The sequence below is a fragment of the Pongo abelii genome, chromosome 11 (assembly GCF_028885655.2).
Source record: "Pongo abelii isolate AG06213 chromosome 11, NHGRI_mPonAbe1-v2.0_pri, whole genome shotgun sequence".
NCBI lineage: Eukaryota > Metazoa > Chordata > Mammalia > Primates > Hominidae > Pongo > Pongo abelii.
In genome coordinates this window covers 104,796,295-104,821,041 of record NC_071996.2, presented here as the reverse complement: position 1 = coordinate 104,821,041, position 24,747 = coordinate 104,796,295, and the positions used below count along the sequence as shown (strand labels likewise).

The 24,747-nt window shown below is 35.0% G+C and overlaps 1 protein-coding gene across 19 annotated transcripts in view; it reads left to right on the top strand.

Annotated features, from left to right (window-relative positions):
• Nucleotides 1–24,747, top strand: part of C2CD6 (C2 calcium dependent domain containing 6) — a 186,056-nt gene that overhangs the window by 66,681 nt on the left and 94,628 nt on the right. For 8 of the 19 annotated variants that reach the window (XR_008522956.2, XR_008522954.2, XR_008522953.2 and 5 more), the window contains exons 10-13: nucleotides 4,146–4,251; nucleotides 6,121–6,199; nucleotides 15,554–15,600; nucleotides 16,709–17,008. Coding sequence is in view for 9 of the 19 variants with exons in the window: in XM_054549658.2 (XP_054405633.1) it covers nucleotides 4,146–4,251; nucleotides 6,121–6,199; nucleotides 15,554–15,600; nucleotides 16,709–17,008 (532 nt within the window). In the remaining 10 variants the exon portion in view is untranslated. The remainder of the gene's footprint in view (nucleotides 1–4,145; nucleotides 4,252–6,120; nucleotides 6,200–15,553; nucleotides 15,601–16,708; nucleotides 17,009–24,747) is intronic. The other 11 variants (XR_008522960.2, XR_008522959.2, XR_008522961.2 and 8 more) reach the window with 4 other exon arrangements.

Below are 24,747 nucleotides of genomic sequence, written 5' to 3'. Positions count from 1 at the left end.
GAGGGAATCCTCCCTAACTCATTTTATGAGGCCAGCATCATCCTGATACCAAAGCCTGGCAGAGACACAACAAAAAAAGAGAATTTTAGACCAATATCCTTGATGAACATTGATGCAAAAATCCTCAATAAAATACTGGCAAACAGAATCCAGCAGCACATCAAAAAGCTTATCCACCATGATCAAGTGGGCTTCATCCCTGGGATGCAAGGCTGGTTCAATATACGCAAATCAATAAATGTAATCCAGCATATAAACAGAACCAAAGTCAAAAACCACATGATTATCTCAATAGATGCAGAAAAGGCCTTTGACAAAATTCAGCAACCCTTCATGCTAAAAACTCTCAATAAATTAGGTATTGATGGGACGTATCTCAACATAATAAGAGCTATTTATGACAAACCCACAGCCAATATCATACTGAATGGGCAAAAACTGGAAGCATTCCCTTTGAAAACTGGCACAAGACAGGGATGCCCTCTCTCACCACTTCTATTCAACATAGTGTTGGAAGTTCTGGCCAGGGCAATTAGGCAAGAGAAGGAAATCAAGGGTATTCAATTAGGAAAAGAGGAAGTCAAATTGTCCCTGTTTGCAGATGACATGATAGTATATCTAGAAAACCCCATTGTCTCAGCCCAAAATCTCCTTAAGCTGATAAGCAACTTCAGCAAAGTCTCAGGATACAAAATCAATGTACAAAAATCACAAGCATTCTTATACATCAATAACAGACAAACAGAGAGCCAAATCATGAGTGAACTCCCATTCACAATTGCTTCAAAGAGAATAAAATACCTAGGAATCCAACTTACAAGGGATGTGAAGGACCTCTTCAAGGAGAACTACAAACCACTGCTCAAGGAAATAAAAGAGGATACAAACAAATGGAAGAACATTCCATGCTCATGGGTAGGAAGAATCAATATCATGAAAATGGCCATCCTTCCCAAGGTAATTTACAGATTCAATGCCATCCCCATCAAGTTACCAATGACTTTCTTCACAGAATTGGAAAAAACTACTTTAAAGTTCATATGGAACCAAAAAAGAGCCCGCATCGCCAAGTCAATCCTAAGCCAAAAGAACAAAGCTGGAGGCATCACGCTACCTGACTTCAAACTATACTACAAGGCTACAGTAACCAAAACAGCATGGTACTGGTACCAAAACAGAGATATAGATCAATGGAACAGAACAGAGCCCTCAGAAATAACGCCACATATCTACAACTATCTGATCTTTGACAAACCTGAGAAAAACAAGCAATGGGGAAAGGATTCCCTATTTAATAAATGGTGCTGGGAAAACTGGCTAGCAATATGTAGAAAGCTGAAACTGGATCCCTTCCTTACACCTTATACAAAAATCAATTCAAGATGGATTAAAGACTTAAATGTTAGACCTAAAACCATAAAAACCCTAGAAGAAAACCTAGGCAATACCATTCAGGACATAGGCATGGGCAAGGACTTCATGTCTAAAACTCCAAAAGCAATGGCAACAAAAGCCAAAATTGACAAATGGGATCTAATTAAACTAAAGAGCTTCTGCACAGCAAAGGAAACTACCATCAGAGTGAACAGGCAACCTACAAAATGGGAGAAAATTTTCGCAACCTACTCATCTGACAAAGGGCTAGTATCCAGAATCTACAATGAACTCCAACAAATTTACAAGAAAAAAACAAACAACCCCATCAAAAAGTGGGCAAAGGACATGAACAGACACTTCTCAAAAGAAGACATTTATGCAGCCAAAAAACACATGAAAAAATGCTCACCATCACTGGCCATCAGAGAAATGCAAATCAAAACCACAATGAGATACCATCTCACACCAGTTAGAATGGCAATCATTAAAAAGTCAGGAAACAACAGGTGCTGGAGAGGATGTGGAGAAATAGGAACACTTTTACACTGCTGGTGGGACTGTAAACTAGTTCAACCCTTGTGGAAGTCAGTGTGGCGATTCCTCAGGGATCTAGAACTAGAAATTCCATTTGACCCAGCCATCCCATTACTGGGTATATACCCAGAGGACTATAAATCATGCTGCTATAAAGACACATGCACACGTATGTTTATTGCAGCATTATTCACAATAGCAAAGACTTGGAAGCAACCCAAATGTCCAACAATGATAGACTGGATTAAGAAAATGTGGCACATATACACCATGGAATACTATGCAGCCATAAAAAATGATGAGTTCACGTCCTTTGTAGGGACATGGATGAAATTGGAAATCATCATTCTCAGTAAACTATCGCAAGAACAAAAAACCAAACACCGCATATTCTCACTCATAGGTGGGAATTGAACAATGAGAACACATGGACACAGGAAGGGGAACATCACACTTCGGGGACTGTTGTGGGGTGGGGGGAGGGGGGAGGGATAGCATTGGGAGATATACCTAATGCTAGATGACGAGTTGGTGGGTGCAGCGCACCAGCATGGCACATGTATACATATGTAACTTACCTGCACGTTGTGCACATGTACCATAGAGCCTAAAGTATAATAATAATAATAATAATAATAATAATAATAATAATAATAAAAAAATACTATAATTATATATATAGTATCTATATATATAATTATATAGTATATATAATATACTATATATACTATATATAATATATTATATATACTGTATATATTATATATACTATATATTATATATACTATATATTATATATAGTATGTATATAGTATATATAATATATAGTACTATATATTATATATAATATATATTATATATACTATATATTATATATAATATATAGTATATATAATATATAGTACTATATACATACTATATATAATATATATACTATATAATATAAATATTACAGTATATATAATATTATATAATATTATATATACTATATATAATATATATACTATATAATATATAATATATTGTATATACTATATAATATATAATATATTGTATATACTATATATAATATATAATATATTGTATATACTATATATAATATATAATATATTGTATATACTATATATAATATATAATATATTGTATATACTATATATAATATATAGTATATTATATATACTATATATAATATATAGTATATTATATATAGTATATATAATATATAGTATATTATATATACTATATATAATATATAGTACATTATATATACTATATATTATATATAGTATATATATGATATATATATTATGTGTATATATATATATAGTGTTATGGACTGAATGTTTGTGTCTCCCTTCAAATTCACATGTTAAAATCCTAATCCCCAATGTGATGTTATTTGGAGGCATTGCCTTTGGAAGATAATTAGGGTTAGATTAGGTCATGAGGGCAGGACTGTTACAATGATGGGATTAATGCCCTCATAAAAAGAGAAAGAGACACAAGATTCATCTCTTTCCACTATGTGAGGATATAAGAAGGCCATCTGCAAACAAGGAAGACTACTCTCACCAGACACTGGATCTGCCAGCACCTTGATCTTGGACTTCCTGGCCTGTAGAACTGTGAGAAATAAATGTCTATTGTTTGGGGGAGGGATGGTATTAGGAGAAAGACTTAATGTAAATGATGAGTTGATGGGTGCAGCAAACCAACGTGGCACATGTATACCTATGTATCAAACCTGCACATTGTGCACAAGTACCCTAGAACTTAAAGTATATTAAAAAAAAAGTCTATTATTTAAGTCACCCAGTCTATTGTATTCTGTTATAGCAGCTCAAACTAAGACGTATAGTTTAAATACTAAGAGTAATATATATTGAATAATTTCTATAACATGTATGTATAGCCTAAATAATGATAATAAGCCCATTGTGTACATATTTATGATTCAGGTTAAGAAATACACCACCAGTAATATCAGAAATACATTTTATGTACCCTTCTGAGGTTATATCCCTCTCCTTAACCGTCCCCAGGTAACTAGTACCTTGATTTTTATTGTAATCATTCCCTTTCCTTTGACTGTATCCCTAGACAATATATTGTTGGTTTGTCTCTTTTAGAACATTTTATAAATGGATCACATTGCAAGTATTCTTCTGTGAATCATACCATATATATTCTTCTATCACTTGCTTTTTTCATTCATAACTGATTTCTTTCTTTAGGCTGGAAAAGATGAAAAAAGAATATAGAAATCTGAATACATGGATAGATAAAGCTAACTATTTAGAAAGCATTCTAATGCCAAAATTGGAACATAAGGATTCTGAGGTAACTGACATAATACATTCTCCTATATATAGCTTTTAATACTTTTTATTAAGAATGGGATTATGATAATTAAAAGTGATGATCAAATTTTTTGTCCTTGATATATAAAATATTTTTCATGGTTCAGGTAATTACCTGTTTTGATAATGTGCTATTCAATGAATATTTATTGATAATTTATAAGGTTTAATAGTTATTGATAATTTATAAGGATATAATTCATATACCATACAAATGACCCATTTAAAGTATAGAACTCAGTGGCATTTAGTATATTCACTGAGTTGTGTATCCATCACCACAGTCAATTTTAGAACGTTTTTATCACCTGCAAAAGCAACCCCATACCCTTTAGCCAATACCTCCCAATTTTTCCATCCCCTCCACTAGCCCTAGGCAGCAATTAGTCAACTTTCTAACTGTATAGCTTTAGCCTATTCTAGACATTTCATATAAATGGAATTATACAATGTGTTGTTCTTTGTGATTTGCCTCTGTCACTTGCTATGTTTTTAAGTTTCACCCCTGTTGTAGCATGTACCAGTACTTCCTTCTTTTCTCTCTCCAGATAACATTCTATTATTTGGATATACCACATTTTGTTTATGCATTCCTCAGCTGATGGGCATTTAGGTTGTTTCTATTTAAAAGCTATTGTGAATAATGCTGCTGTGAACATTTATGTGCAAGTTTATGTGTGAACAAATGTTTTCAATTCTCTGGGGTATATATAAAGGAGTGGAAGCTGGATTGTGTAATAATTTCCTGTTTCGATTTATGAGGAGCTTCCAAACTGTTTCCACAGCAGCTGCATCATCGTACATTCCAACCAGCAGTGTATGAAGGATCAAAATCTTCATCTACCCTTTTTAACTTCTAAAAATTATTATTATACCCATCCTAGTGGGTTTGAAGTGGTATCTCATTGTAGGTTTGATTTGCATTTCTCTAATGACTAACGATGTGAACATCTTTTCATGTGTTTACTGGACATTTGTATATCTTCTTTGGATAAAATTTATTCAAATCCTTTGCCAATTTTAAAATTGAGTTGTTTTTTATTGTTAAGTTGAGAGTTCTTTGTATATTCTGGACATTAAACCCTTATCAGAAATATGAGTAAAGTTTAATATTTAGAAATATACTCTAACCTGTACATGTTGACTTGGAAATAAAGGATTCATAGCTCTCTCAATGGATAGATAAAACATTACTATGATCACAGTCTAAAATAGTAGTTATAACATATTGATATTTTCATGTTTTTTAATGCCTCTGTGATAATTGGGCAGAGTTGTGCTGCTGTTGGATAAACTGATTAGTATTTACCAATAAGCTATTCATATTTTGGAGACACTTTGGAGGACTTTTTATTAAAGGGACTAAGAACTTAGGGTTCTTTTTAAAAGATCAGTATTTTATAAGTGCCCACTGATAACTTTACCTTATAATTCTCCTTGGAATTTTGTAAAGAGACACATCACTTTTAAGTCATAGGCCATAATGTATTCTAATAAAAAAAGTAATCTGTTTCTTGGGGGTATCTTCTCATACCCCCTGAAGTTACAATATTATGTAATTTATCTTATAATATTCATCTCCTACATTCATCACTCAAATACTCTATCCATTCTTGGATACCCTTTCTTTGGAACATCAACTCCTAGCCAGAGTATATGGCTCCTTAAAGTAGAGCTGTTTGAATTGCTTTTCTCATAAACCCATCTCCTTCTCGTCTTCTGTAAATTTGGGTATGGAGGAAGGTGTATTGTATTAAAAGTAGTTATGAAGGCAGAGGAAAATGTTTTAGTTCTTTAAATATTTTCATATATATATATATATATATTTTTTTTTTTTTTTTGCTTCTAGGAAACTAATATGGATGAGGCATCTGAAAACCTGAAAAGTAATCAACCTGAAGAGGAGCTTGAAAATATTGTAGGAGTAGGTAAGAAACTACTTTGATTTTTTTATTATTAAGATAATTGAAATCAAAGTGATTATATCACAAAAAGACAATTAGTAATTTGCTTTAAGTAGCTTTCTGTTTTGTTAGGAAATAAATATGCATTTCACTATAGTTTTGGCATATGGTAGGTGTGGTAATTTTAAAGAAAAGTGTTAGACCCTATTAAGAGTTTTAAAAAGTTTTAAGGCCGGACGCAGTGGCTCACGCCTGTAATTCCAGCACTTTGGGAAGCTGAGGCGGGTGAATCATGAGGTCAGGAGTTTAAGAACAGCCTGGCCAAGATGGTGAAACCCTGTCTCTGCTAAAAATACAAAAAATTAGCCAGGCGTGGTGGCAGGTGCCTGTAATCCCAGCTACTCAGGAGGCTGAGGCAGGAGAATTGCTTGAACTCGGAGGGCGGAGGTTGCAGTGAGCCGAGATCTCGCCACGGCACTCCAGCCTGGGCGACAGAGTGAGACTCCATCTCAAAAAAAAAAAAAAAAAAGAAGTTTTAATGCTGCTTTATTTTTAAATTTTATTATTATTATTATTATTATTATTACCTGAGACAGGGTCTAGTTCTCTCACCCAGGCTGGAGTGCAGTTGCACAACCACAGCTCACTGCATCCTTGACCTCCCGGGTTCAATCAGTCTTCCCACCTTAGCCTCCCAAGTAGCTGGGACTACAGGCACACGCCACCATGCCTGGCTAATTTTTGTATTTTTTTTTTTGTAGACACAGGATTTTGCCATGTTGCCCGTGCTGGTCTCAAACTCTTGAGCTCAAGCAATCCTCCTGCCTTGGCTTCCCAAAGTGCTGAGATTACAGGCATAAGCCACCTCGCTTGGCCAATGCTCCTTTACCTTTTTAAGGATGAGAAAAAAGTTAAAATATTAACTATGACCTGTGAAAAGGCATTTTTATTAGACATTGTGAACTATAGAGCTATTGGTCTCTTTTATGTAGAGGAGTGTGTTTATGCAGAGGAATGTGTGTGTGTGTGTATGTGTGAAAAAGAAAGTGTGGCAGAGGAAGAAGGAGAGGAAATTAGATTAGCATTACATTTGAGAATTTATCATAAAGTATCAGTAAGAGATTTAATAAATGGACTGTTCATGCAGTCTTTTAAAAATCTCTTAAATTCACTAAGAAAGCAAGTTAAACCCAGCCATCCCATTACTGGCTATGTACCCAAAGGATTATAAATCATGCTGCTCTAAAGACACATGCACACATATGTTTATTGCGGCACTAACCCAGATGTCCAACAATGATAGACTGGATTAAGAAAATGTGGCACATATACACCATGGAATACTATGCAGCCATAAGAAAGGATGAGTTCATGTCCTTTGTAAGGAAATGGGTGAAGCTGGAAACCATCATTCCGAGCAAACTATCGCAAGGACAAAAAACCAAACACTGCATGTTCTCACTCATAGGTGGTAATTGAACAATGAGAACACTTGGACACAGGAAGGGGAACATCACACACCAGGGCCTGTTGTGGGGTGGGGGCAGTGGGGAGGGATAGCATTAGGTGATATACCTAATGTAAATGATGAGTTAATGGGTGCAGCACACCAACATGGCACATGTATACATATGTAACAAACCTGCATATTATGCACATGTACCCTAGAACTTAAAGTATAATAATAAAAAAAGAAAGCAAGTTAAAGTATAGTACTACACTTTAAAATACATAATAATATAATGGAAAGTCTTGGATTCTGCAGATATGGAATGGAATAATTATTTATTGTTAATAAGACTTTTGTCACAGATTAGTCATCTCTTTCCTCTCTACTTCTAATTCTCTGGCTACATCAGGCTTTTGAAAGATTCATTTCCTAACTTCTAGGAATCTACCAGCCTAGCAGAGATACTACTTCTTTAGCTAACTCTTTACAAGAAACATTCAAATTTTAGATACGGGATAATCACAGTTCCTGTCTTCAGTATCACTGGAAGAATGGAGGGTAACTTTTTCAGTCACTGGTGGTAGCTATCTTTTTTTCTTCTACTTTTTTTTCCACTTACTCAAAGGTTGGTTGCATATATATTTACAATGGTTATATCCTCTTGATGTATTGACCCTTTATCATCATATAATGGCCTTTTTGCATCTTTTTACAGTTTTTGACTTGAAGTCTATTTTTTTATATGAATATGGCCACTCCTGCTCTCTTTTGGTTTCCATTTTCATAGGATATCTCTTTTTCCATTCCTTCACTTTCAGCCTATGTGTGTCCTTAAACCCAAAGTGAGTCTCCTCTACATAAAATACACTTGGGTCTTGTTTTTATATCTATTCTGCTACTCTGTGTCTTTCCATTGGGGAGTTTAATCCATTTACATTTAAAGAATTATTGAATTATTAAGGACTAGCTATTGCCATTTTTTACATTGTTTCTGTCTGTCTTGTAATACTTTTGCCTATCTTTTTCTGTCATGCTATCTTTCCTTGTGTTTCATTGATGTTTTTGTATTGATATGTTTTGGTTCCTTTCTCTTTACTTCTTGTGTGTCTTCTTTTATTCTCAATAAATATGGATTCAGAACTACTCAATAAAATACTGACACACTGAATTCAACAGCATATTAAAAGGATCATACACCATGAGCAAATGGAATTTAACTCCAGGATGCAGGATGTTTCATCATACAGAAATCCATTAATGTGATACACTACATCGACAGTATGTAGGATTAAAAACCACATGATTATCTCAACAGATATGAAAAAGTATTTGATGAACTTCAACAGCCTTTTAGGATAAACATCTTCAAAAAACTAGATATGGTAATAAAGTAGCTCAATATATTAATAATAAAGGCTAAAAATGAAAAACCTGTAGCAAATACCATACTGAACAGTGAAAAACTGAACACTTTTCCTCTAAGATCAGAAACAGGTCAAGGATGTTCATTCTGCCACTTCTATTAAACATAGTACTGGAAGGCCTAGTCAGAGCAGTTAGGCAAGAAAAAAAGAATAAAAAGTATCCAAATCAGAAAGGAAGAAGTAAAATTATCTTCGTTTGCAGATGGCAGGATCTTACATATAGAAAATTCTGTAGACTCCATACAAAAAGACCTGTTAGAACCAATACATGAATTCAGTAGAGTTGCAGGAGATAAAACCAACACAGAAAAATCAGTTGTGTTTCTGTACACTAACAATGAACTATCCAAAAAAGAAATCAAGAAAATAATTCCAGTTTACAGTAGCATCAAAAAGAATAAAATAATTAGGAATAAACTTTTCAAAGGAGGTGAAAGACCTTGCACTCTAAAAACTAAAAAACATTGATAATGAAATTAAGGATAAGAAAGTAAAGGGAAAAATATCCTGTGTTCATGAGTTTGAAGATTTAATACTGTGAAAAACGTTCATACTACCCAAAGCAATCTACAGATTCAGTGCAGTCTCTATCAAAATTCTAATCGTGTTTTTCACAGAAGTAGAAAAAGCAATCCTAAAATTTATATGGAACCACAGAGGACTCTGGATAGTCAAAACAGTCTTGAGAAAGAAGAACAAAGCTGGAGGTATCACATGTTCTGATTTCAAAATATATTACAAAACTATAGCAATTAAAATAGCATGAACTGGCATAAAGATAAACATATAGATCAATAGAATAGAAGAGAGAGCCTAGAAATAAACCCATGAAATGTGATTAACTGATCTTTGAGAAGTGTGCCAAGAATACACAATGAGGAAAGAATAGTCTTTTCAGCAAATGGTGTTGGGAAAACTGGATATTCACATGCAAAAGAATTGAAATTAGACTTTTGCTTAATACCATAAACAAAAATCAACTCTCAATGGATTAATGACTTAAATGTAAGACTGGAAACTCTAAAACTCCTAGAAGAAAACATAGGGGAAAATCTTATTGACACTGGTATTAGCAATGATTTATTGGATAAGACACCAAAGGCACAGGCAACAAAAGCAAAAACAGACAGTGGGGCTATATCAAGTTAAAAAGCTTCTACACAGTAAAGGAAATGACAGAGTGAAGAGGAAACCTACAGAATGGGGGAATATATTTGTAAACCATATATTTGATAAAGGGCTAATATTCCAAAACATATAAGGAAACTTCAACTCAATAGCAAAAAATAAAAATAAAAAAATTAAAAATGGGCTGAGCACTTGAATACATATTTATCCAAAGAAGACATTACAAATGTCCAACGGGTATACAAAAAGGTGCTCATCATCATTAATCATCAGGTAAATACAAATCAAAATCATAATGAGATATCACACCTGTTAAGATGGCTATTACTGAAAAGTCAAGAAGTCAACAAGTGTTGGCAAGGATGTGAAGAAATTCGAACCCTAGTACACTGTTGGGGGAATGTAAAATGATGCAACTGCTTTTGAAAACAGCATGGTGGTTACTCAAAAAAATGACAAATAGAGAAATCATATGATCCTGCCATTTCACTTCTGGGTGTCTATCCAAAAGAATTGAAATCAGCATCTCAAGGCAATATTTGCACTCCTATGTTTATTGCCGTGTTATTACTATAGTCAAGATGTAGAAACAACCTAAATGTCATAGATGAATGAATAAAGAAAATGTGGTATACACACATAATTCAGAGACATTGCAGGTTCAGTTCTAGACCACCACAATAAAGCAAGTCATATGATTTTTGTTTGTTTCCTAGGGCATATAAACATTACATTTACTCTATACTGTTGTCTATTAAGTGTGCAATAGCATTATGTAAAAAATCAATGTACATGACTTAATTAAAAAATACTTAATTGCTGGCTGGGCACAGTGGCTCATGCATATAGTACCAGCACTCTGGGAGGCCAAGGCAGGAGGATTGCTTGAACCCAAGAGTTCAAGGGTGCAGTGCATCAGGTAGGATCATGCCACTGCACTTCAGCCTAGGTGGCAGAGCAAGACCCTGTGTCAAAAAATAGAGAGAGAGGCCAGGCGCAGTGGCTCCAGCTTGTAATCCCAGCACTTTGGGAGGCCGAGGCGGGCAGATCACCTGAGGTCAGGAGTTCAAGACCAGCGTGGTCAACATGATGAAACCCTATCTCTACTAAAAATACAAAAATTAGCAGGGCGTGGTGGCTCATGCCTGTAGTCCCAGCTACTCAGGAGGCTGAGACATGAGAATCTCTTGAACCCGGGAAGTGCAGGTTGCAGTAAGCTGAGATCATGCCACTGCACTCCAGCGTGAGATGAGACTCCATCATGTGTATGTATATATATATATAGGTTTTTTGTAAATTTTATATTTATATTTGTGTGTATATATATATATGATCATCTGACCCTTCAGTGAGTTGCAATATTTTTGCTGCTGGAGGGTCTTGCCTTGATCTTAATGGCTGGGACTGATCAAGGTGGTAGTTGCTGAAGGTTGGGGTGGCTGTGGCAATTTTTAAAAATAAGACAACAATGAATTTTGCTGCATCAGTTGGCTCTTCTTTTCATGAAGGATTTCTCTGTAGTATGCGATGCTGTTTGATAGCATTTTACCCACAGTAGAACTTCTTTCAAAATTGGAGTCAGTCCTCTCAAACCCTGCTGCTGCTTTGTCAACTAAGTTTATATAGAATTCTAAATCCTTTGTTGTCATTTTAGCAGTGTTCACAGCATCTTCGGCAGTAGATTCCATCTCAAGAAACCACTTTCTTTGCTCATCCATAAGAAGCACTTCCTCATCCATTCAAGTTTTATAATGAGATTGTAGCAGTTTACTCACATCTTCAGGCTTCACTTCTAATTCTACCTCTCTTGCTATTTTCATCACATCTGCAGTTACTTTCTCTACTGAAGTTTTATTGAACATCTTAAAGTCATCCATGAGGGTTGTAATCAACTGCTTCCAAATTCCTGTTAATGTTGATATTTTGAGCTCCTCTCCTGAAGCACAAATGTTCTTAATGGCATCTAGAATTGTGAATCCTTTGCAGAAGTTTTTCGATTTACTTTGCCAAGATCCCTCAGAGGAATTATCTGAGGTAGCTAAAGCCTTACAAAATGTATTTCTGAAATAAGAGGACTTGAAAGTTGAAATTATTCCTTGATCTGTGAGCTGCAGAATGGATCTATGTTTGCAGGCATGAAAGCAACATTAATCTCCTCAGACATTTCCATCAGAGCTCTTGGATGACCAGGTGCATTGTCACTGAGCAGTAATATTTTGAAAGGTATCTTTTTTTCTGAACAGTAAGTCTCAACAGCGAACTTAAAATATTCAGTAAACCATGTTACAAACAGATCTGCTGTCATCCATGCTTTGTTGTTCCATTTATAGAGCACAGGCAGAGTACACTTGACATAAATGTTAAGGGCTCCAGGATTTTTAGAATGGTAAATGAGCATTGGCTTCAATTTAAAGTCAGCAGCTACATTAGCCTCTAACAAGAGAGTTGGCCTGTCCTTTGAAGCGTTGAAGCCAACATTGAGTTCTCCTCTCTAGCTATGAAAGTCCTAGATGACGCCTTCTTCCAGTATAAGGCTGTTTCATCTACAATAAAAACCTATTTAGTATAGCCACTTTCATCAATATCTTAGCTAGATCTTCTGGGTAACTCGCTGCAGCTTCTACATCAGTACTTGCTGCTTTACCTTGCACTTTTGTGTTACAAAGATACTGTCTTTCCTTAAACCTCACGAACCAACGTTTGCTGGCTTCAAGGTTTCCTTCTGCAGCCACCTCACCTCTCAGCTTTCATTGGATTGAAGAGAGTTAGGGGCTTTCTCTGGATTAGGCTTTGGCTTAAGGGACTGTTTGTGGCTGGTTTAATCTTCTATCCAGATTATTAAAATTTCCTCCATATCTGCAATAAGCTGTTTTGCTTTCTTATCATTTGTGTGTGGAGTAGCACTTCTAGCTTCTGTCAAGAATTTTTTCCTTTGCATTCACATCTGGGCTGTTTGGTGCAAGAGGCCTAGCTTTTGGCCTATCTCAGCTTTCAACATGCCTTCCTCAGCAAGCTTAATCATTTCTAGCTTTTGATTTAAAGTGAGGGATGTACAAATCTTCTTTCACTTGAACACTTAGATCCATTTTGGGGTTATTAATGGCCTAATTTCAATATTGTTGTGTCTCAGGGAATAGAGAGGCCAAGGAGAGGAAGAAAGATGGGAGAACAGCTGGTCAGTGGCATAGTTACAACACACACAACATTTATAAATTAAGTTTGCCATCTTACAAAAGTCTAATATCCAGCATTTGTAAGGGATCTTGGCAAAACAAAAACAAAAACAAAAACAAAAAACCTCATTAAAAAGTGGGCAAAGATTTACAAAAAAAAAAAAAAAAAAAACAAAAAACCTCGTTAAAAAGTGGGCAAAGGACATGAACAGACACTTTTCTAAAGAAGACACACATGTGGCCAACAGGCATATGAAAAAATGCTCAACATCACTGATCATTAGAGAAATGCGAATCAAAACCTTAATGAGATACCATCTCACATCAGTCAGAATGGCTACTATTAAAAAGTCAAAAAATAACAGATGCCAGCAAGGTTGCAGAGAAAAAGGAAAGCTTATACACTGTTGGTGGGAGTGTAAATTAGTTCAACTACTGTAGAAGACAGCGTGGCGATTCCTCAAAGACCTAAAGACAGAAATGCCATTTGACTCAGCAATCCCATTACTGGGTATATACCCAAAGGAATATAAATCATTCTTTTATAAGGACACATGCATGGGTATGTGCATGGCAGTACCATTCACAATAGCAAGGAAATGGAATCAAGCTAAATGCCCATCAGTGGTAGACTGGATAAAGAAAATGTAGTACATATACACCACAGAATACTATGCAGCCATAAAAAGAATGAGATCATGTCCTTTGCAGGAGCATAGATGGAGCTGGAGACCATTATCCTTAGCAAACTAGTGCAGGAACAGAAAACTAAATACCACATGTTCTCACTTATAAGTGGGAGCTAAATGATGAGAGCACATGGACACACAGAGGGGAACAACACACACTGGGGCCTATTAGGGAGTGGAGGGTAGGAGGAGGCAGAGGATCAGGAAAAATAACTAATGGATACTAGGCTTAATACCTGGTGATGAAATAATCTGTCTAACAAACCCCAGTGTTTACCTGTATAACAAACCTGCACATGTACAATTGAACTTAGAAGTTAAATTTTTATAAAAAAAAGTTTGCTATCTTAGATGGGTGTGGTTTGTGGTGCCCCTCAACAATTACAATAGTAACAGCAAAGATCACTGGTCATAGAGTACCATAAAAGATATTATAATAATGAAAAAGTTTGAAATATTTTGAGAATTATCAAAATGTGATGCAGAGACACAAAGTGAACACACGCTTTTGGAAAAATGCCACCAATAGTCTTGCTCAACGCAAGGTTGCCACAGACCTTCAATTTGTACAAAACACAATATCTGAGAAGTGCAATAAAAAGAGATATGCCAGTCTACATACAATGGGATATCATTCAGCATTTAAAAATAAGGAAATCCTGCCATATGTGACAACGTGGATGGACCTTGAGAACATTATACTAAGTGAAATAAGCCAGTCACAGAAAGACAAATATTGCATGATGCCGCATATGTGAGATATATGAAATAGTCAGAGTAGAATGCTGGTTGCCTGAGGCTAGGGGGAGGGGCAAATAGGGAATTGCTTTTCAACAAGTATAAAGTTTAAGTTATGCAAGATGATGGAGTTCTAGAGATCTGCTTTACAACATTGTGCTGATAGTTAACATTGTTGTGTTTTGCACTAGAAAATTTAAGAGGATAGGTCTCATGTGAATTGTTCTTACCACAATTAAAAGAAAAAAAAAAGAGCTGAGCGAAGTCATATAGTTGTGACCATAGCAAATTTTTTTGCTAGAATTCTGTGTCAGTTATTTATTTTCTTTTTGTCCCTTTTAGGTTTTCCCTTTTTACATGCTAAATATGTATTCCTTATATTTCTAGGAAATTTTTACAAGTATTTCAACCAGCCTTCCTTGAATGGTCCTATTTTGTCTGATTTCATACACCTTTATTCTAGTTTCTTCTTCCAATCCCAGTCCCATCACTTATCATCTGGAGTTTATTTCCTCTCAACTTTTAAAAAATATAGCATGTACCTGTGTTTGTGTCTTGTATTTATGGATCTGAAATGTTATCATTTACCACTCCCGCATCTTCCCAGAGATTCATCAGCTTGTTTATACTAAGTAGTGTTTATGTTTGGATAGCTGCTTTGATTTAAGTTACTCTTTGTTTTTAGTAAGAAAAAATGTAATAGTATTTTATCAATGTACATACATATGTGTTTATTGTTTTTATGTAAAATAAAATACCCCTATTAATTGTTTAAGCAGATATCCCTCTTGTAAATGAGGAAGCTGAAACTACTGCAAATGAGGTAAGGGAAATTGGAAGAGAACTTTTAATAGTCATTATTTTATAAAGGGATAAAATATTTATAAATGGAGAAATATTTATAGATAGAGAAAAGCATCCGAGAAGTTACTCAGTTGTTTTATGGTTTCTATTATGGCAATATCTGTATAGTTACACTCTTGAAAGAGCCTTCTGCATAAAATAGTAACATTTAAAAATATGAAGATAGGGGACAAAATGTGTTGAGGAAGAGATGAAGGAGAAACAAGAAAAAAGCATGAAGTTCTACGTAAGATCTTAGAAATAAATGCCATAGGCGTAACTGCAGTTTTTACTCTTTCTCACCAAAATCTTTTAATTTATCATATTGTGAACTTTGCACAGGAAATAATATTCTATAGTTTAAAATAGAAATAAACAAAACATAGAGTTTACATAATATAATTTGCTTTTCAGCTAAATTTACATAAGGTATTCATTTCATAAAGCAGTGGATCCCCATGTAAATCAACGAAGAGTAAAATGTTCACTCACTGCTTGACAAATAGGATTTAATGATTTCCATTCCTGGGTCAGTGGCTCCCAAATACCAATTGAAGAGTCAGTATGTATTACTGTTTTCCCCAGTTCAAGGAGAGTAAAAGAAGATAATATAGAGAATTTTTCATAAAGCTAAATTTATTTAGTTTAACAGGCCATCCGTTATTTTACAATATTGTTCTTTGTACTGTGGTGCTATTAATATTCTCTTTATTTTCTTATATAGTTGTGATTTATGGTATCATTCCTTGTGCATTTTGCTATTAAAATTTCCTTTGTTTGATGATATATTGGTGACAGTATAACAGTAAAATGTCAGACTCTCAGATTTTTTTTGAGATGTTGCTGATTTATGATATATGAGAACCACTGCTTTACCATTTTTATGGATAGTATTCTACAGTCCATGGTTTCAGGCAAGTAAAGAATTTATCATGTTTACTAAGGAATGTAAAATTTACCAATAATAATGGTAATTTGTTATGATAAAGGATAAGAGTACAATTGATTTTGAGTCATTTTCTTAATTTGTAAAATTTTCCAGTCAATAATGATTAACTGGTAGTTTGTTTTATTGCTGTATTTTCTAGTTACTGGATAATGATTCTGAGAAAGGCCTGACTATACCAACTTTGAACCAATTGGACCAAGATAATTCAACTGCTGATGCTTCTAAAAGTGATAAATCAACACCTTCACCCACAGAAGTGCACTCATTGTGCACTATTTCTAACCAGGAAACAATAAAAGCAGGCAGAATACCACCTTTAGATGAACGTCAATCAGAAAGCATGCCAGACAGAAAAATGAAAAATGTATTTTTTCCATCAGAAGTAAAATTAAAAGATAACTATCCAAGCATTTTAAAAGCAGACTCATCTCTATCAGAGGTAAATTTGAGGAGTATCTGTATAAATCCAAAGAGAAGGAACTTAGATTCATCTCCAACAGAAATTAGTTGGCAAAACAACAATCTAAACTTAGCTGAAAGGGAGAACACAGGCTTAGTTTCCACCAGATTAAAAATTAAAAGGTAGCTTTCAAAGCCAAGACCCAAAAGAAGGCCTTGAGCTCAAGGTGTCTGCCCTTATATTAGAAGTATAAGACTAGGGACACAAAATAATCTATTTAAAAAAATTAAATAGAAATAAATTGAAAATGCATTCAAATGTCTCCAAGTGGAAATGTGTCTAAGTATATTAAATATTCCTACTTTACTTATATCAATCAAGAAATGAGGATAAAAAACTTTCAAGAAAAGCAGAGTGATTTGAGATGCCAGTAATACAAATTAATCTCTTGGGTTGGTAATCCAGGTGAAAGTGTAACAACAATAACAAAATGTAAATTCAAAGGAAATTTAAAAGCCTGGGGAGTTATTTCAGTGGAAATTCTTAATAAAACGATTATATTATAGGAAATAGCATATGTTCTCCTTATTACAAATAATTTTATAGTTTAAAATGAGAATAAGAGTGTGAATTTAAAGGTACACCAAATTCTAGACTTTCTCAAAATGACAGCCATTCTACTTATATCTTTATATCTTATTGGAATCACTATTACAGGTAGTTCATCAAATGGTATAAAAAGATATATAGGTCAGAAGATAAAGAATTTGAGTTCTAAGTAAGATTCTGTTTCTAAATACTAGCTTGGGCATCTAAGTCTCTAGACCTATTTTTCTCATTATTTGAATGGTAGATCCAGACTAGGTCATTTCTAAATTCTCTCCCAAATTTCAAAAGATATAATTTTAACTGGGAATTACTCTCAGTTACCTATGTCAAATAACATTCTTGTTTTTTCTGAATGTGAAAGTAAGGCACAGTCACAGAAAATTTAGAAAATGGAGAGAAATGTAAAAGAAAAAATAAAAGCAGTTATAATTCTACTGCTAGATTTAACAATTTTATTTTCTTTTAGTCTTTCTTATGCATACATACATATTTCTTTTATGAATTTTAAAAGCTTAAATCAAAACAGACATATAATTTTTATTTTTTGACTTTACATGCATGCCACTTGAATTTTCTTAAAAATTTGCAAGATGTAGAATATCCTCAAATATTAATATTCCATAAGTTTTTAAACAGTTTTTATATTGTTGGACATTAAGTTTGAAATTAACATTCTTTTGCTTATTTATTTGGATCTGTGGATCTGTGATTATCTCCTAATGTATTTACAGAAATGGCATGCTAACAAATTGCTCTCCAGAAAGACTGTACCACTTTACATTCTTACCAACAGTATTTGAGTATTAATGGTCTTTTAAATAATGATTAACACTTTTTTTGCTCATTAGTCATTTTGGTTTTCCCTGTCCATTTTTTTCTTTGACACCTTGGGGATTTTGTTTAGGTTTTATAATGAGCTCTTTTTATTTTCAAGATATTAACCACTTGTATGGGCACATAGTTTGTAGTTTACCTTTTAATTTATGTATTACATTCAGTCTGACTTCCAAAATATTCAACTTTCACTTGATAAGTAAGTTATTTATTGCTGTATAACAAACCACTCCAAAACCTAGTGGATTAAAAAAGACGTTTTATTATCTCTCAAGATACTGTGGGGTTGACTTGCTTGTTGGGCAGTTCTTCTGCTCCACTTGATGTTAGATGTTAGATGGACTTATCTAGGAGTTTGATTGGGCTGGAACACTCATGATCACTCACTTACATGTCTGACACCTTGAATAGCTATTAAGGCTGGGCTCAGCTGGGATGCAAGAACATCTGGTTTAACATGTCTGTTTCCTTCTTTCTGTCTCAGATATATATATATATCTCAGATTTGATAGATAGATAGATAGATAGATAGATAGATAGATAGATAGATAGATAATATATAGATCTCTCTTTCTATATAATCTTAGGAATTATCCTTCTCCCTCTCCGTGGGGCTTCTTCTTGTGGTCTTTCTATGTAATCTCTCTAACAAGGCTGCTGAGCTTTTTATGTGGCAGCTCAAGGCTTCCAAAATACAAAAACAGAACCTTCAGGTCCTCTTAAGACATAGGCTTAGGATGAGCACAGGGTCACCCTCACTACCTTCTGTTAATTACAGCAAGTCCCATACTCAGTCCTGATTCAGTATGGGAGGAGACTACAGAAGGGCATGAATCTTGGGAGGGGTTGTGCATTGGGGGCCATATTTGGAGATTAACTAAGTTCCAAGTAAGTCATATTCCTCCCACATGCAAAATATACTCACTTGCCTCCCAAGATCCTCAATGTCATGCTATTACTGCATCAAGCTCAGGCTTGAAGTACAAAATGTTTTTATCCAACTAAAGTTCATGTGGGTGAGGCTCTTCAGGTATGGCTTCTCTCAGACTTAAAATCTATGAATTGAAGAGACCAGTTATCTGTCCCCTACATACAATGATGAGCCAAGAACAGGAAAACTGGAACAGACACTTAAATTCTAAAGGTAGAGGGAGGGAAAACATGAGGCATATATCAGTCAGTTGACCATGGTAATTCTGAAGTTCTTGGCCTTGCCCTCATGTTTTGGCCTTACCCTTTGAATAAGCCTTTTTCCATAAGAAATAACTTCTGTTTGTAGTTGCAGCCCATGTTCTGTGTGAGGGAAGTTGAAAGTTCAAATATGTCTTTTCATTTTTGCTTTCAGTGAAGGCTGAAATTTTACATATGTGTCTTTTCTTTCTAAACTATCCCTGATCCTTTCAGTCTAAGATGCTATTATTCTCTTAAAGATTTTGTGGGCTTCCTGTGTATCAAATTAAGATCTCAGTTAGTCAAATGTTGCACTTCCAAATATCTTCAAGACAGGCCCCTGTTTCCTTGGGCTGAGAGTCAGGGTGCTGTGGCAAAATGTCCTTAAGAAATTTAGGAGTGCCCTTGTCTGGCAAAGAAGGCCTGAGATGCTACTTAAGATTCTTAAAATAATTTTTGTTTGGCTGAGTAGGCTTATGAGTCACCACCTTAAATCTTTTTGAGGCCTTAACAGATCTTACAGCCATACCCTTGTCATCTTGACCCTGAACCACATTCCAATGAACCACAACTGAGTCCCCAATGACTAATATATTACCAAATGTGGTTATCAGTTCTCAGTCCTCATCTCTGTGACTGCCTAGCCACATTTGACAAAATAGTTCCACCCTTTTCTTGAAACTGATCTTTTTCACTGGCCTTTTGTAATATTACATTCTCCTAGTTTTCTTCCTTCTTCATTGACTACTCTTTGCTGGGGAGGTCTCCTCTTTCAATTTCTAAATGTAGGATTGTCTCACACCCAGTCCTTGTATTTTGTTTTTTTCTCTAACCTTGTATTTTGTTTTTTCTCTAACTCTCTAACCTGAATAATAGGTTATTCATTCAGCCCTGTAACTTTAAATATAATTTATAAATGAATAACTTCCACATCTTGGGGCTCTTCTTTGAACTCCAAGAGCGTACATGTAAAAACCTACTTCATTTAGATAGCTTATAGAAATGTCAAACTTAACATGACGAAGACTGAATTCTTAATTTCATCTCCACTAACTTTTCACCCCTAATTTAGATTCCCTCCTCTTAATGTTCCCTATTCATTTAATCTTTTCAGCATATAAACATTCCAGGCATTATTTCTAGGTGAATGAAATATGTTGTTGAACATAAAAGACAAAAATAAATGTTCTTGTGGAGCTTATATTCAAAAAAGACAAAAATAAATGTTCTTGTGGAGTTTATATTCTTATAAATGGCACCTCTAAACTGTTAAGACCAACACCCTAGGAGTCAACCTTGATATCGTGGTTTCTCTCATCTCTTATATCCAATCCACCATCAAGTCTTGTTAATTCTGTATTCAAAATATATCTGAAATCCACCACTGTCATTGCTGTCACCTTAGACCAAGCTACTTTCATCTCTCCTGTCTGCTATAAAAGCTGTTTTCCTACTTCCAATTTTGCCTCTATCTAGTTTGTTCTTCTCATAGCAACCAGACCGATCTTGTAAAGACGAAATCTAAATCATGTCACTCCTCTGATCAGTATTCGTCAATGGCATGTTTTCATGCCTGGAGTAAAGTCCAAACTTCTCACCATCATCTACAATGCCCCCATTTAATCTTTCTGTCCTCGTGTGTTAGCATTGTTCCCTTTGTTCACTCTGCTTCAGCCACATTAGTATTCTTACTGTTCCTTGAACAAACTAAGCTTATTCCAGCCTCAAGCTCTTTCTAATATTTTTCTCTGTCAGGGGAATGCTCTCCCCTGCGGATCTTCTCAGGGTTCATTCATTCACACCATTTAGGACTCTGCTCAGATGTTCCCTCCTTAGTGGAGGGCAGGTTGGGGGGCTCCTCTGACCACTCTATGTAAAGTAATTATCTACCCATCCACCCTCCTCCATCCCTAGTATTCTTTCTTCATATATCATTTCCTGGTATCATATTATGTTTCTTTAGTCATTTATTGTCTGTTACTCCCATTTGACTTTAAATTACAGATAGTACTGAAATTTAGTCTTATTTACCACTGTGTCTTACTATCTAGTAATAATGATGAGTATTTTAAACTCAAAGACATACATAATTAGAGCTCTTACTACTTAGAACTCACCACTAATAGTGATGAATCCATGGTAGGCAGTAGTAAATATCTGTTGAATTAGTTTAGTTAAAAATACTGCAGGGTCGGCCGGGCGCGGTGGCTCACCCCTGTAATCCCAGCACTTTGGGAGGCCGAGGCGGGTGGATCACAAGGTCAGGAGATCAAGACCATCCTGGCTAACACGGTGAAACCCTGTCTCTACTAAAAAACAAAAAATTAGCTGGGCATGGTGGCGGGCGCCTGTAGTCCCAGCTACTCAGGAGGCTGAGGCAGGAGAATAGCGTGAACCAGGGAGGCGGAGCTTGCAGTGAGCCGAGATCGCGCCACTGCACTCCAGCCTGGGCAACAGAGTGAGATTCCGTCTCAAAAAACAAAAACAAAAACAAAAAACAAAACAAAACAAAACAAAAAAACACTGCAGTGTCTTGAGGCATTTGCTTTGGGAATATAACTCCTGGGCCTCACTGTATGTAATTAAATCAATCACATAGTCATAGGAAATGCAATCATTTTAATACTCTGAAGGTGGATGAACCATCTAGCTCTGACACACTAAATGTCAGGCATAAGGCAGCAAGATTATTTCCACAAAGGGTAAGTGGTAAGAGCTCTAATTGAGTTTAAAAGCCTGTAGGGTCTGCAGAAGATTAGGGTTAATGAAGGCAGAGAGTGATATATGTGACATCATTAACCTCATATCTCCTATTCATCCATTTGTATTTAACTGCCCTCTTTAAGCCATGAATTCCTTGCATTAAATTTAAATCCCTTACTAATGATTGATGGTACTGTTGGGAAATATGCCGTAATCTCCCCAAAACATTGTCCTTGCTAATTCTGTACTTGGAATCAACCAAAACCATGCATGTGAAATGCACCTTGCAATTATTTTATCCACAGACAGATTTTTCTTCTTTTTTAAGGCTGTGTAGTATTCCACTGTGTACATGTACTATATTTTCTTTATCCGTTGATCTGTTGATAGACACTTAAGTTGCTTCCATATCTTAGCTATTATAATAGCACAACAGTAAACACGGGGATGCAGATATCTCTTTGATATACCAATTTCAAATCTTTTGGATACACACCCAGAAGTAGGATTGCTGGACCATATGGTAATTCTATTTTTAGTTTTATTGGGAACCTCCATACTACTTTCTAAAATGGCCGTACTAATTTATATTCCCACAAATAGTGAACAAGGGTTCCTTTTCTCCATATCCTTGCCAACACGTATCATTCTTCTTTTTGATAGTAGCCCTTGTAACAGGCATGAAATGATATCATATTGTGGTTTAAATTTGCATTTCTCTGATGATCAGAGATATTGAGTATTTTTAATGTATCTATTGGCCTTTCATATGTCTACCTTTGAGCCATGTCTGTTCAGTTCCTTTGCCCATTTTAAAATTAGGTTATTTGTTTTCTTGCTTTTGGGTTGTTTGTGTACCTTATATATTTTGAATATTAGCCCCTTATCAGCTGTATGGTTTGCAGATATTTTCTTCCAGGTCATGTGTTGTCTCTTCACTCTGTTCATTGTTTCCTTTTCTGTACAGAAGCTTTTGATTTGATGCAACTCCATTTGTCTTATTTTTGCTTTTGGTGCCTGCATTTTTGGAATCCTATCCAAGAAATCATTGCATAGACCAGTATTGTGGAGATTTTCCCTTATGTTTTCTTCTTTAAACTTTACAATTCCACATTTCCACGTCTTACATTTAAGTCTTTTATACATTTTGAGATGATTTTTGTGTATGGTGTGAGATAAGTGTCCAATTTTATCTTCTGGGCCATATCTATTTTTCCCAACATCATTTATTAAAGAGTCTGTTCTTTCCCTTTTGCGTTTTTGGCATCTTTGTCAAATATCAACTAATTATAAATACTGAATGCTTGGGTTTATTACTGGGTTGTCTACCTGTTCCATTGGTTTATGTGTCTTTGTGCCAGTGCCATGCTGTTTTTATTACAATAGCTTTATAACATAATTTGAAACCAGGGAGTTTGATGCATCTAGCTTTGTTCTTTTTGCTCGAGATTGCTTTGGCTGTTTGGGGTCTTTTGTGGTTCCATATGGATTTTAGGATTATTTTTTCTATTTCTGTGAAAAATGACATTGGAGTTTTAGTGGGAATTGGATTGAATCTGTAGACTGCATTGGGTAGTATGGATGTTTTAAAAATATTAATTCTTACAATTCATGAATATGGTCTATCTTTCCATTTGTTTTTATCTTCTTTCTTTCCTCAGTGTTTCATAGTTTTCCTTGTAGAAATCTTTTACCTCCTTGGTTAAATTTATTCCTAGGTATTTTATTTTTAGTATAGCTATGGTAAAGGGATTGCCTTCTTGATTTCTTTTTTAGCTAGCTCACTGTGTATAGAAACTACTAATTTTTGTTGTTTTTTTCCTTCCAAGTTTTATTTTAGGTTCAGGAGTTACTTCTGCCGGCTTGTTACATGGGTAAATTTCATGTCTCTGGGGCTTAGTGTACAAATTATTTTATCACCTAGGTAGCAAATATTGTATCCAATAGGTAGTTTTTCGATACTCACCCTCCTTCTACCTTCCACCCTCAAGTAGGCCCTGGTATCTGTTCCCTTCTTTCTGTCCATGTGTATTCAATGTTTAGCTCCCACTTATAAGTGAGAATGTGTAGTATTTCATTTTCTATTCCTGCATTAATTCCCTTAGGATAATGGTCTTGAGCTGCATCCATGTTTCTGCAAATGACATGATTTCTTTTTTTTTATAGTTGCATCAGATTCCATGGAATATACATACCACATTTGCCTTATCCAGTCTACCATTGATGGGAGTCTAGGTTGATTCCATGTCTTTCCTATTGTGAATAGTGCTGTGATGAACATATACATGTGAATGTGTCTTTTTGGTAGAATAATTTATATTCCTTGGGTATATACCCAGTAATGGGATTGCTGGGTCAAGTGATAGTTCTGTTTTAAGTTCTTTGAGAAATCTCCAAACAGGTTTTCACAGTGGCTGAAGTAATTTACATTTACACCAACAGTATATAAGTGTTCCCTTTTC